General features: G+C 40.2%; 1 protein-coding gene across 3 annotated transcripts; it reads left to right on the top strand.

The window, feature by feature from the left end:
- Positions 1 to 744: 744 nt before the first annotated feature.
- sp3a (sp3a transcription factor) lies at positions 745 to 9,839 on the top strand. 3 transcript variants are annotated; one of them, XM_058622722.1, is made up of 7 exons: positions 745 to 919; positions 1,294 to 1,394; positions 3,565 to 4,225; positions 4,334 to 4,777; positions 5,740 to 5,926; positions 6,600 to 6,796; positions 7,528 to 9,839. In XM_058622722.1, the coding sequence occupies exons 1-7, from the start codon at positions 913 to 915 to the stop codon at positions 7,818 to 7,820; spliced, it is 1,890 nt and encodes a 629-aa protein (XP_058478705.1). In that variant the 5' UTR covers positions 745 to 912; the 3' UTR covers positions 7,821 to 9,839. The 3 variants fall into 3 exon arrangements, with proteins under 3 accessions (XP_058478705.1, XP_058478704.1, XP_058478706.1); XM_058622721.1 differs by having other exon boundaries at positions 3,565 to 4,777; XM_058622723.1 differs by lacking the exon at positions 1,294 to 1,394 and having other exon boundaries at positions 3,565 to 4,777.
- The last annotated feature ends 3,258 nt before the right edge of the window (positions 9,840 to 13,097 follow it).

Below are 13,097 nucleotides of genomic sequence, written 5' to 3'. Positions count from 1 at the left end.
TTATTTCAATTAAATGCTTACCATATTCATTTACCCTAGTTCTGATGGAGAGGTTCTGCTATTTGTTATGTATTTTAAGTCTTGTTTAAAGGTGTCTGGAGCACTTTTATTTAATTCTTTCACTTGGGCTAGTTGGTGTTGGCATCTAACAGCAGTCGGCATCCATAATGTTGCATTACTGCCTTCTTCTGGATTTAATCATCCATTACTTCTTCTCTTTTCCTCTTGCACTTATTTTATAATGTTTCAATCTCATGTTTTATTACACTTGGTCTATGGTATGGTCTGCACTGCCTGCAAGACGTTTATCACAGAAAGCCTGTCTTAAAATTGCAAAGCAAATCGACCTGCAAATAACTTGACAATGTTCCTTAATGTTAAATGACAATGTTAAATGCTGGTGAATTTGGTGTATTTGGAAAAGTATCCACCTTTGTTTCTAAATTTCCAACACATGCCAGCTCTACTTAATATTTTGAACAATTCAAAAGTTTAAAGCTGCTTCCTCATGGCGAAGATCTGATTTACTTAGAACAAATGCGACTAAAAGTACACGATGTAACTACAACCTCCACTTTCATTTACGACGGTAGTGTAAAAATTGAAAATGCATAATAAACAGGAAGTCAAACAACAGATGAGTGACATATCAAGTGGCCAAGCATAATATGGCGAGTAAAACAAGTGGCCAATCACCTTGCTAAAGAAAGGCGGGATTTCCTGTTTGTGACGCAAGCACTCCCAGTCAACAGTAGAGGCCCCACCCTTTGTGTTGCCCATCGTACGTCAATCAAAATACAAAGAAATCTGACAGTTATCACCTGAATTTTACGCGAATGCAATCAATATAATTCGTTGATCATGTCCGGCGCCTTGTGACTATCAGGACTCCGTTTCACGACAGGTCACGCAATGACTGGTACGTAATATCTGTCTCACTCCTCACCCACGGAAAGCTAACAAGCTACCTCAGGCACCCTCTGGTTACATTAGCTCGCTAGCAGTGATGTCTGGTAGTGATAATGCTAATCAGCGCCGGCTAAGCTAGCATTAGCAGCTAACTAGCTTAACTTGCCCAGGACACGGCACAAAACGCCCGCTCTTCTGGGGCTAATCCGCACTACGCGGTGTTTTTGTGTGGAAGTGAGGAGCAGTGGGGTTGCGAGTGCATCGTTAGCTACTGAATCGACGCTGTCAGAACGATGCACACGTTGTGCATTGAATGTGGTGTATTTAGCTATCATTAGCTTCGGCTGCTACCACTCTTTAACCTCAGATGCTTTTATCACACAGCCCCAGAACAGCCATTGAAACCAGAGGATATGGCTGCCTCGGACGGGGACAGTAGTCAAAGCGACTTTCTGCAGCAGCAGGAGGAAGTCAGGGGCAGCCAGGTAAGTTTTCATTCGAGCAGCAACATACGATGTTGCGTTTTCGGTCGCCGACTGGCGCTTACTGAGATACAGACATTTCAAACTTGGAGGTGGGTATTGTACCCTGGTTTGAACCTCTCAGGAGACACTTCGTCTCATGCAGCTTTCAGATCCCGCCTCCTTTGCTGGGATGGAGGTGACAACCCAGTCCTTAACATCACCAGGCTGTTAACGCGGCTGCTGTTTTAGGGGATCAACCTCCGAACTCTGAACTTTGCTCTTGAGTGACAAGTGACACTTTTTGTGTAGCTCAGACTAATGGCCACTCATAGGCATGTAATGACACCGGATTCATACAGTACGATAATGCAGTGGTAACAAGTCCATGGTACTACCTGTTCAATATTATGATATCATCCACAGTATGATATTTATTGTGACATTTTGGTAATAACTGCTAGGGTCTGGGTATCTTTTCTATGACATCACAGGTAAACAGATGCTTTTTTATATGATACTTGTGTCTGAAACTGTATTCTTTTAAGTATGTTTATCAATATGAAAGTATGAAAAAAAAAGATGAATGCTAATAATTTGGCCCCTGTGGTAGCTCATTGTATAGTCACAGATAAAACTGTTCCTCTCTTGAGCTCTCGCTCTCTTGTGGGGAATAGTGTTTTTGATGTTTTCCGAGTTCTTTGGCTGGTTTTTATTCCTCACCTTCTTTTTTGGGGTGATCCTTTGCAGGCATGGGATGATGGTCTCTGTAGTTCTCACCTCCCTCCACTCTGCTCCGCTATGGCTAAAACAAAGCCATTTTTGCCCAAATGGCCTGTCATTTGATACCATCTCAGGTCTGTGAGACTACACTGTTGCAACCCAATTTATTCCTTTAAAAACATTCCATTATGGCTAGGGAGCTCAGCCATCACTCCTTGATCTGCTAGCAACCAGCTGCACTAAGGTTGGGTCATTGTTGTTAGAGGTCAACAGAGGTGCTGCCTCTGATGTGTTAGTTGGCACCTGCTAGATCCAACACAGCTAAAGCAGAAGTGAAACCTTATTTCACAGCTGAACAAAATTGGTGGTGGTAGTGAAGCATAGCTTGCACTTGCTTTTGTGGAATTAAAGCCACTACAATTTGGCATCAGTACTGGAGAATTTGTTTATTGCTACAATTGTACTGTACTTACCATTTTAATGATTTAAAAAGAGTTAGTAAGAGCACCTATATCCCTCAGGTAATAGACAGACAGACGACTTTATTAATCCCTTTGGGAGGTTCCCTCGGGGAAATTAACATATCTTAATTAGTCCTTATTAGACTATATTTTAAAGGTGCAAAACCAACAGACTAAAGGCAGACCCACTTATCCCTGGAAATGCAGTCAAACCAGACATTCCATACTTTCTTTACTGCTTGTAACACAAGATGCTTCAGGCTTAAATTGGGGCTAATGAAATACAGCTACATTAACCGCAAACCATGGTTACATCAGGGGAAATTAAACTCTTCAATGAATAAAGGCAGGTTGATTGGCTGGTTTATGTTGATTGTTATTTCCATAATTGTGACGCAATATCGATCAGTGACTATGAGCATGTTTTTTTTTATGTGGCGCTCAAAGATCAGTTTTCTGTGGGGGTTTTAAGTCTCTTATGTCTTGCGTCTTTGTTGATAAGATGCTTTGTGAGTGATATGTTTCAAAATTGCATAGAAAACTGCATGTTTATAATTTCTTGCAGCACACAAGTGTTATTTGGAAGAGTAAGATTTTAGTAGCTGTCACTACAAAGCAGCAGCAGTGGAGTTACACTTTTATTTATAGTCAATTAGCACTTATTTATAGCTGTGGTTATAGCTGGTGTGGATCGAAGTCTAAATGCTTGTGTAGAGGATTTTGAAAATCAGGAGATAAAACATTAAACTTTGGGTTTATAAGTTGTAAGAAATCATTGCTAGTCAAGCAATCTACAACAAAAATGCCTGTATATTTTTCCTTTGTCATGAACGAATGAATTTTGCAAATTTTGCCTCCTAATGTTTCTGACGCCCATTTTGTTAACCCCTGGCACCTTTTTATATTAAGTGTATTTGGACATTTGCAAACTCAGCTGTTACGTTTACAACAGACAGTTATATTTTTTTATTATGTCAAACATTTTACAGATGTCTGATTTTTCTTCTCAGCTCACCGGGACTGATAAATGGGAAGTGTTAACACCTACATCAGCAGCAAAGGACGAATCTGGAATGATGCAGATCCAAAGTCAAGGAATATTCACATCAAATGGACAGTATGTTCTTCCTCTCCAAAACTTGCAAAGTCAGCCAATCTTTGTGACGTCGGGAACAGCCTCCTCTAATGCCAATGCAGTGCCTAACATTCAGTACCAAGTAATTCCTCAGATTCAGACAGCAGACGGACAGCTAAGCTTCACATCCAGCATAGATGGAGCGACTCTGACTCAGGATGCCACGGGGCAGATTCAGATCTTGACTGATGGTAGCCAGAGTCTCAATGTTACATCAACTGCTAACATCCTTAATAACAACCAAAACCTCATATCACAGACTGGTAATGTCCACCAGATCCAGGGGGTTTCTATTGGCAGCTCTACCTTCAACAACCAGGGTCAGGTTGTTACTAATGTGCCTGTGGGTTTGCCCGGGAATATTACTTTTGTTCCTATTAACAGTGTGGACTTGGACTCCTTGGGCCTGTCTGGAGCTCAAACTATAGCAACAGGAGTCACTGCCGATGGCCAGCTAATTATGACAAGTCAGCCTGTGGATGGCTCAGAGAACCAGATGAAGACAGACATTCACCTCTCACAGACAATACCAGGCAGTGAGTCAAATGCAAATCCTGATGTTTTTGTGCCAACGTCTTCCTCTGACCTACACGTTCCAGCAAATGAATCAGGTCTGCTGACGCAAGATTCTTCTTTGTCATCAGTGGTGACGGAACACGTCGACTCAAGTTCTGGTCTCCAAGAAGGCTTTATCCAACACAATCAAGAGCAGAGCATCCAGGTGTCCTCAGCCGCACCCATCCTTCAGTTACAGCAGGTTCAGACCACCAACGGTCAGGTGATGCAGTCAGGAGGACAGGGCCTGCAGAACGTACAGCTGATTAATCCGGGAACCTTCATCATCCAAGCCCAGACAGTTACGCCATCAGGTCAGATACAGTGGCAGACCTTTCAGGTGCAGGGAGTGCAGAACCTGCAGAACCTCCAGCTGCCCACAACACCACCCCAACAGATTACACTGGCTCCAGTCCAGACCCTGTCACTGGGCTCCAACCCGGTCAGCATCAGCACAGGACATATCCCCAATCTGCAGACAGTGACAGTCAACTCTGTGGCCCAACAGGAAGGAGATCTAGACAACCCTGGAGGTATGGTGTCTTGTTTCTATTATAAAACATGTCATTATCTCACTCACTCACTCACTTGCTCGCTCAGGAATTTGTGGTTGTGTTCATAGTGTACATCACAAGTCTATGCTTTGCTGGACAAGTTAGACCTTCATTATTCTTATTAGTACATGGAGTGACCTGTTGTCATTCCCAGATAAACTCCTTTGTCGTATTTCCATTTACCAATGCTGTGTATCCCAAAAGGCTCCATCTTCAGCAGCTGACTTTAAAAACACACTTTTGCAGTTGATCATAGCAGGTATTGCACTAATACAAAAAAAGTGGAAGGAAATTAATTAGTGTCGCTCACAGTGCACCATCCACAGTTGGAGTGTCTTCATAATCCCATCTATTATTTGTGTGAATAATACAATTGATAATGAGCAATTTCCATTTATCTGCTCCAGTTTCAGTGGTCCTGGTACTTGCCCCAACTGTTAATGGTGACTTACTGTCTGATTAACATCCATAATGTCATTATCATTACACCTGTTCTTTACTTACTGTAATTTTCAACATACACGTTGAACAGACATCATATTTTGTATTATATATAAATATATAATAAGTCTTTTTACTGTCAACATAGTTTATTTGCATTCAGCATCTTGACAAATTTCATTGTGTGAATATTTCAAAGCCATTTTGTGTTGAATGTAGTTGTCAAAACATCGTAATGAAGTTTTTGATTGTATCCATTTTATGCATCTCGTGTAGCCGTTAAAGTCCACAGGGTATAACAGATTGACAGTGACGACTTTAATAATTAATTTGTCAATCAAGTAATTATTTTATCACCGTGCGTAATATAAATGCTTACTTGTTCAGTTTGCTGCCACGCTGTCAGGAACACACAATTATTAAAAAAAAAAATCCTCTGAGATTTTTTTGGCCATGTTATTACCGGAGTGTGTGTTGACGCTCACGCACGTTCATTTCAGACATTCAGATAAAGGAAGAGCCAGACTCTGGAGACTGGCAGCTGAGCACTGACTCCACCCTGAACACGAGTGATCTGTCCCACCTTCGTGTCAGGCTGGTGGATGAGGAGGATCAGCAAGTTCAAGAGGGCAAGAGGCTGCGTAGAGTGGCGTGTACTTGCCCCAACTGTAAAGAGTCAGGTGGGAGGTGAGTAAGTCTGTTTGTTTTCTCTTAAATTCTTTGTGTGTCGTAATTGGTTTCTCACCTCTGTTGGAAATAATACACACTGGGACCCTAAGTCTGGGTGTCTGTGCACCCTTAAAAACTCTTAAATCTGATTGTCCAATATGAAGACCTTAATTATCCTAAAAAAAATGCAATTAATCCTTCAGTTCTGCATTCAAAAGTCACAGACTCAATAAACTAGGTAATAAGTGGGTCTGTGGTGTTAGTTAGCTGTCTATTATTTATGAGAGTGTACATGGAACATAAACAAGCATCAAATAAAGGAACCGGGAGTGTAAAAACAAGCTGAGGGGTTCACAATAATGCGGAGAATAAAGTTATTATGAGCATATTTGACTGAGCACAAATATGAAGGTCACTTTGACATGTCATTCTGCTCACATTTACTTTGGGTTGACAGTGCATCTGCTCTCTCTTTTTGCAAATTCTCTTCGCACTTGACTGTTTTAACTCGAAGATATTTGATTGTGTCAACATGATTCAGGTTTCACAAGAAAATTGCTTTGTGTACTAAGAACACGCTAACTGATTTATTTTGTTAATGTTAGGGTCTTCAATCAAAGTGGCCTTGAAAGTCTAACAAAGTCTTAAATCTGCATATACCCTGCTAACTGTCTGTGCATGTGTTTGTCAGAGGATCCGGCATCGGGAAAAAGAAGCAGCACATCTGCCACATTGCGGGCTGTGGGAAAGTATATGGAAAAACATCGCACCTGCGAGCACACCTGCGCTGGCATTCAGGGGAGAGACCTTTTGTTTGCAGCTGGATGTTCTGTGGGAAGAGGTTCACACGCAGTGATGAGCTGCAGAGACACAGGAGAACACACACAGGTGCCCTTTTTTTGATCCCTCTGTGTTTTCACATCAGGAAAACATTAGGGAAAACCAGTTTGATGTGTTTGTTTCTACTTTGTAAAGTGTGAGTCAAGTAAAAAAAAACAAAAAAAAACAGAATTTGTCCCCCCACTTTCCTGGAATTAACTGTCTGGTTAGGACTGTAGACCATTGTGAAGCGTGTAGCCAGATGTCACAGACTTAATGGTAATGTCCCAGTTCAGAATGTTTAAATAGTCTGTTCTACACTGTAATTTACAAGATTTGTTAACATCACTTTATATAACAAAAACGTTTCAAGGGATGCTTGTAATGAGCTGTTGCTCTGGCTTTTATTTTCATCGCATGGCTCTTTATTCAGTCTGGACACAGCCTCCGAGCAGCTCGCCTGATCTGTTTTGAATTTTATAGAATATTCCTTTGTAATTACAACCATTAGCCATGGGGTGAAATGCACAGCATGTTTGTTTATTGTTTTTGTGGAGACAGGTTGCCACACGACAATAATGCAGTGATTAAACGTTGGCTGCATTTCATTCAGTGACACTTTTTTATGATCTTGTGTTGCAGCTTTCTTTCATGTTAATCTCAAAAAGCAAACAGAACTTGAATGCCTCTATCTAAAACTTCTCTTCCCATCTTGAAAACATAACCCCCTCACAAGATGCGTTTTAAATGTATTCCGCCTTGAACTTCTCTGGTTTCAAACTGTATTTTCTCTCTGACAGGAGAGAAGAAGTTTGTCTGCCCAGAATGTTCCAAGCGCTTCATGCGGAGTGACCACCTGGCAAAGCACATTAAAACTCATCAGAACAAAAAAGGTGTGAACTCTGGCACCTCGGTGGTGGTCTCGATGGAGTCCGCGGGGTCCTCGGACAGTATCATCACGACGGCGGGCGGGACCACACTCATCCTCACCAACATCCAGCAGGGCTCCAGCACGGCCCAGGACATCCTGGCCAATGCCGAGATCCCGCTCCAGCTCGTCGCCACAGTACCAGCCAGCGAAGTCATGGAGTGACCTGCACTCCATTTATGAACTTGTACAAACTCTGTCATACTGTGTACTCCTACCTTGCATTTCTATTCACGTTTTGAAGAAAAACTGAAATTATAAATATATATACAAATATTTTAACACAAAAATAGTCGATCCATGTCCATGCTCTGTTTTTACTGAGGAATAACAAGTGTTGGTTAATAACAGAAGATAAAGGTGGAGAAATGCATTGCAGTAAACACACAAGGAAATGCCTTATTTTGTACAATATTGTGTAGTTGCAAATGTAGGATGCCATTTTGTTTTGAATCTACTTATTTGTTAATAATGGGTTTTTAATGAGAAGTTGTTGGTAAGTTGAGCGTTTATTTCCCCTCCTTTTGTTGATTCTATTCTATTCTGACGATGTCCTTGCTGAGTAAGTATGTTCCCTAATTCTCCTTGAGCAAAGAATCTCACAGCAGTAATCATTTTATCCAGCCAAAATATTATTGCTTATGTCCTTGCAAATTTTCTTTACGTTATGTGTGGATCTGCTTGCGAACTAGCCCGATTCCTCCGTTTATTTTCTAAACTGTGTTCGCCAACTACATTTTGCAGGTGAAAATGACGAAACAATCAAAGTTTTCTATTGTAATTCCTCTTGAAGTACTGTTCTGTTCGTATGATACTTTTATTTGCTAATTAAATATTTTGAACCACTATTTATACTAGGCTTTACAGAAAACAAAAAAAATGATTAATTTGTGATATAAAAGTCAAATATTTCATACAGTTCCATTGTGTGTAATTGAAATGTGTTTTCGTTAAAAGCTTTGGGCGACTGTCAATTTAAAACAAAAGAAACATGCATTGTAATATAACGAGAAAAAGCCATTTTTAAGACGGTAATTGCCAAATTTGACGAGAAACTCAGGGTGACTTGTGACTGTGTGATATGATTAAAGTTCATCACCCCCTCTAGCTTCTTGGACAAAGGTTGGTGTTGTGAAGAAATGTAATTTGATGGACCAAAAGCTGGGCTGAATTCATTTGTCACCATGTTACCTGTGCTTGTTCAATCTTTCTTAGTTTTCTTCCCTCAACAATAAGGACAGCCCTTGTGGAAAAAGCTTTGCATAATTCTCCAGTATCTGGCTCTTGTCATGCAGGTGGAAAATCAGTCTGTCACGTAGAGTGGTACGTTGTTATTTTTTCTTTCTTTTTTTACAGCACTGTTCACATCACTTTTGTCTGTTATAATCCTTTGGTATAAAAATATGTTTTGTACATTTCCCAAGGATCATCTTTATATCCATTGTCAGTAAATGTACTGTTGTTTCTGTCTTTGTTGATTCTGTTTATTTACTGAATGTTGCATTCCGGCCTGGCACCAGGATGTGGCTGAGGATGCTTTTAAAATTGTGCAGGAGCTTTTATAATATGGGATTTATTTAACCACAGAAAAGTTACTGTTTGAAAGTCAGAAAGAAATTGGAAGATAATCTTACAAAAAAAAAAGCGTCACTTCATATTGTTTTGTATTTATGAATGACTTTCACTTAAGATCAGTAAGGGAGGCACATAGAAGTAGCTGTTTGACTCTCCTCTGTCCTGTCTCCTTCAATCGTTTAAACACAGACTTAAAGTCACATTAATCTCATCCAATACTTTGTTGCTCTAAAATCTTGTTTTATAGATGTATGATGTTGAAGAAAAGGGGGCAGAAAATGCAACTGAGGTGCGGTGCGTGGTTGCATTATTCTGTGTAAAGTTTTAATTGTCTTTTTTTTTTTTTACCCCTTCAACTGTTTCATGATATGTACAATGAACAGTGGCATTTAACATCCCCTTTGTTATGCTATTTCTTTTCATTTTTATGTATCGCCACAGGGTCCTCGTTTTTTAGGGGATTATACGTTGAGCCTTAAGGCAAGAAAGCAAGAAGCTGCACAGAAAAACCTTCACAAACTTCACATTATAAACACTGAAGTGTTATCAGTTAAATTCTCTGTATAAATGTGTCCATTCAACTTCATTATAAACCTTTTTGTCACATGTTTTGATGCTTTGTTGATATGTCTTGGTCGCTCTGCGCCTGTTCTTGTCTCAGACTAAAATGACTGAGCATAACACGTTTTCATCTTATCTTATACTTGAAATGTTGTTCAGCCATGCAGGAGCATGTCTCTCCCCCCAAACAGAGTGCGTTGGTATAGTCCAGTAGATGTCACTGCAGCCAAGGGACCAGGGCGAGAGGTATGTTTGACCCCTTGACCTTCTCCATGCTGCGCTGCTTAGATGAAGACAGAAGTCAGTGAGGGCAACAGGAGGTGTGGGCCCTCAATTAACCACACCTTACAGAAGTCACACAGACATGTCGGGAACATGTTCTGCTGCCAGAGATCAAAGTACTGAATCACGACTTTGAACAAACCCCCGTAAAGGCAACAGCTCATCGTGTATGTTTGAGTAAAATGGAAGGAGAAACCTTTTCTAATGCAAATGCTGATCTTTGGAAATCAATCCAGCTGACGGCAATGTATGATGCTGATTTGTTTTGGACGACATAATTGGCCAATTTCTTTCCCCCAATCTGCCTGTTGTGTCGACACTGAAGTGCACTTATACATTTTTAAATAATGCATAAACTAAATATTAAATCCATGAAAGAAGTCATCCTAAAACTGTCAAAATTCACTTTTGAAAAAAAAAGGTTTTTAGTGACGTAGCAGCATTTATTAAGCTTATGAGAATAAAAATGCATAATCTTACATACTAAGTAATTGGACAGTTAACAATACTTGGAAAAATGAATGAATTCCCTTGTATTTGTTTTAGAAAGAACAGCCAATATGAGTGATCACATGCTACATCTTAACCCCCAAATTATGCTAATTGGGATCTTATTTTTCTTTAATATAAGAATGAAGACAGCCGCATGAGGGACTTGAACTGTATCGTAGCTTATCAGCATTTACTACCTGTGAATCTAATTAAGATGGTCATCTATGAAGAGCTTTATCTGATGCATCAGAATGAAAAACACGTGGTTTTTAAGTCTTTGTCTGTTTGTGAAACTGATCTGCGGTGTTAAAAAAAAGAAGCACTCGTCCATTTTGTCACTCCTTTCATTTGCATAATATAATGAATCCAATTCATTGTAATGCAATACCAAGTGCACCAGGAACATAGAATGACAGTTTGAGTTAATGAAATGTGTTAACGGTATCATCATTTACTTGTATGTTAATTAGTCCAATTAATTTCCCGTGCTTGGTAATCTGAATATTGTAATAATCTTTGCCTCCCTGCAGGAACAAAATCTATGAAACGCAGACCTCTGGGACAGTCTGCGTCGAGAATCGTGGGTTTTACACCTTCAAAACGTGGCAGATTTGTGAGTGGCTTCAAATATTTTTTACTTGAGATTTAAAAATGTTTCTGCAGCCTTATGTTTTTTGTTTTTTTATTCAGTCATTCTTTATGTCTCGCCTTAAGGCTTTTATGATGCAAATCACACCCACAGATGTTTTGAGAAACCGAGAGCGATTGTCTGGTGTCAGAGACAGGATAACTTTGTCTTGCTCGACGAAGTGCCATTACCTCATAACAGGGGGGAGGCTTGGTTCTTCTGGCCACTGCAGATAAAAGCTGCCATCGGTGGGCAACACTCCCCGGCAGCTCAGCGGGTTAAAGAAGAAGAGAGAGATGGTGCAGCTGCTGCAGAGTGTGTCCACTGTGTCATTTCAACTGACCACCTTGATTAGGGGCCAACTTTGTCAACAAACTGTCAACGCTCTTGTGTTTGTGCTTTTGTGTCAGCATTGTCTCAGATTAGAATGAGCAGAGGAAAGGAAGTGTCAGTATATGGCTGCTAAATTCAATAGAAATGCGCCGACACTGACAAGTGAAGCTTCCTGTGGCTTTGATTTGCTGATGCAAACACGTCTGTGCAGCTCTGACTTGGTTCCTTGTCATTACTTATGTGGTTTGAACATAATGCTACACAAATTCACCAACAATTTGACTGGAGTCTTATTTCGGAGAGTAAAAGGAAATCTTCTTTTTAATATGGTGCTCTCTTTGATGGACAGGCATCGTTTCAAACAGTCTACGAGTTGTTTGTGTGTTTTTAATGTACCGCATAGCTTTGGTTCTTCTATCTCCGTTTGAATAGCAGTGTAATTGTACATGGTGCTCAACTTTTCTTCCAATTCATGTGCAAAACGCATAAATACAATAACTCTGCAGAGGGAGAGGAAGACTATAATCATGCAATAACATTTCTGACTGTATGTGTGATAGAATTCCAAATGCTATTGGGATTATGGTTCTTAACCATTGGGAGGTAATGTGAACTGCGGGCAGAAATGACTTATTGCATTATACTGTCCCAAATATACAAAATACTTGAGTGAACCGGCTGCTTCTTCCCTATCCCTGCCCAATTTTAACTGTTTTCCTCAGTTGTTGAAGGATAGGCCTGCAATTTTGCAAAATGACTATTATTTGCCTTTCTCAAGGAATCAACAACTTGAAAGTACAGTGCAATGAATTGTTGGGATTCTGCAGCTGCATTCATTTATGATATGCATTTTGGGGGTTTTTTTTGCGTGAAACATCTCACAGCAGAATCCAGAGCGTAAAGCCTTTACTTAATTTTCTTTTGGACATAAACTACAAGTGTTTTTATAAGTGAAAAGCACTCACATCCCTCTTTAATATTAGGTTTACAGCAGAGTATTTACTATTGGTGTTTTTACTCTTATCCCTTTAGGATATTTCTGACAACATCTTTAAAAAAAAAAAGAAAAAAGAAGCAATTTGTGTTTCTACACAAATTCTCTCACACATTCTCACCCTCGATCAAATACAGAAGGCAGACCACAGCTCAGATCATTTTTCCCATGGCAAGGAAACACAGCATGGATCAACTCAATAACCTGATATTCACTGTTTACTGAATGTGGCCAATTTAACAAAGGTCAGTGCCTTTCTTTTATTCCTGAAACAATTTGGTGACCTCCCTCTGGAGCCCCAGCAGGACCAGAGGAGACGCACAGAATCATTGAGCAAGAAAGTGCTTGTGTTGACATTGCGTTGCGGTTTGGACTTCTCAAGGTGAACAGATACCTGGTGTGAGACGGGAGGCTATAATGCAAACCTGATAGCCACGGCAAGCTGTTGCATGTGGAATTAGTTTGTCATGTGCTCTTTGATGTTATTGATGGTGTCAGGTCAAGTGATAGAATTTGAAGCTTTACACCGGGTGGAGAAAGAAATATGGTCCATTTGTATATGCCGTGGCCACAAATC

The sequence above is a fragment of the Solea solea genome, chromosome 2 (assembly GCF_958295425.1).
Source record: "Solea solea chromosome 2, fSolSol10.1, whole genome shotgun sequence".
NCBI classification, from domain to species: Eukaryota; Metazoa; Chordata; class Actinopteri; order Pleuronectiformes; family Soleidae; genus Solea; species Solea solea.
This window is presented reverse-complemented; position numbering and strand designations above follow the sequence as displayed.

What these genes read in the sequence shown, in the direction of transcription:
- sp3a (XM_058622721.1), top strand. An exon ending in AGATCTAGACAACCCTGGAG is followed by an intron (nt 4,778 to 5,739) that starts GTATGGTGTCTT and finishes CGTTCATTTCAG; the next exon opens with ACATTCAGATAAAGGAAGAG. An exon ending in TGTAAAGAGTCAGGTGGGAG is followed by an intron (nt 5,927 to 6,599) that starts GTGAGTAAGTCT and finishes TGTGTTTGTCAG; the next exon opens with AGGATCCGGCATCGGGAAAA.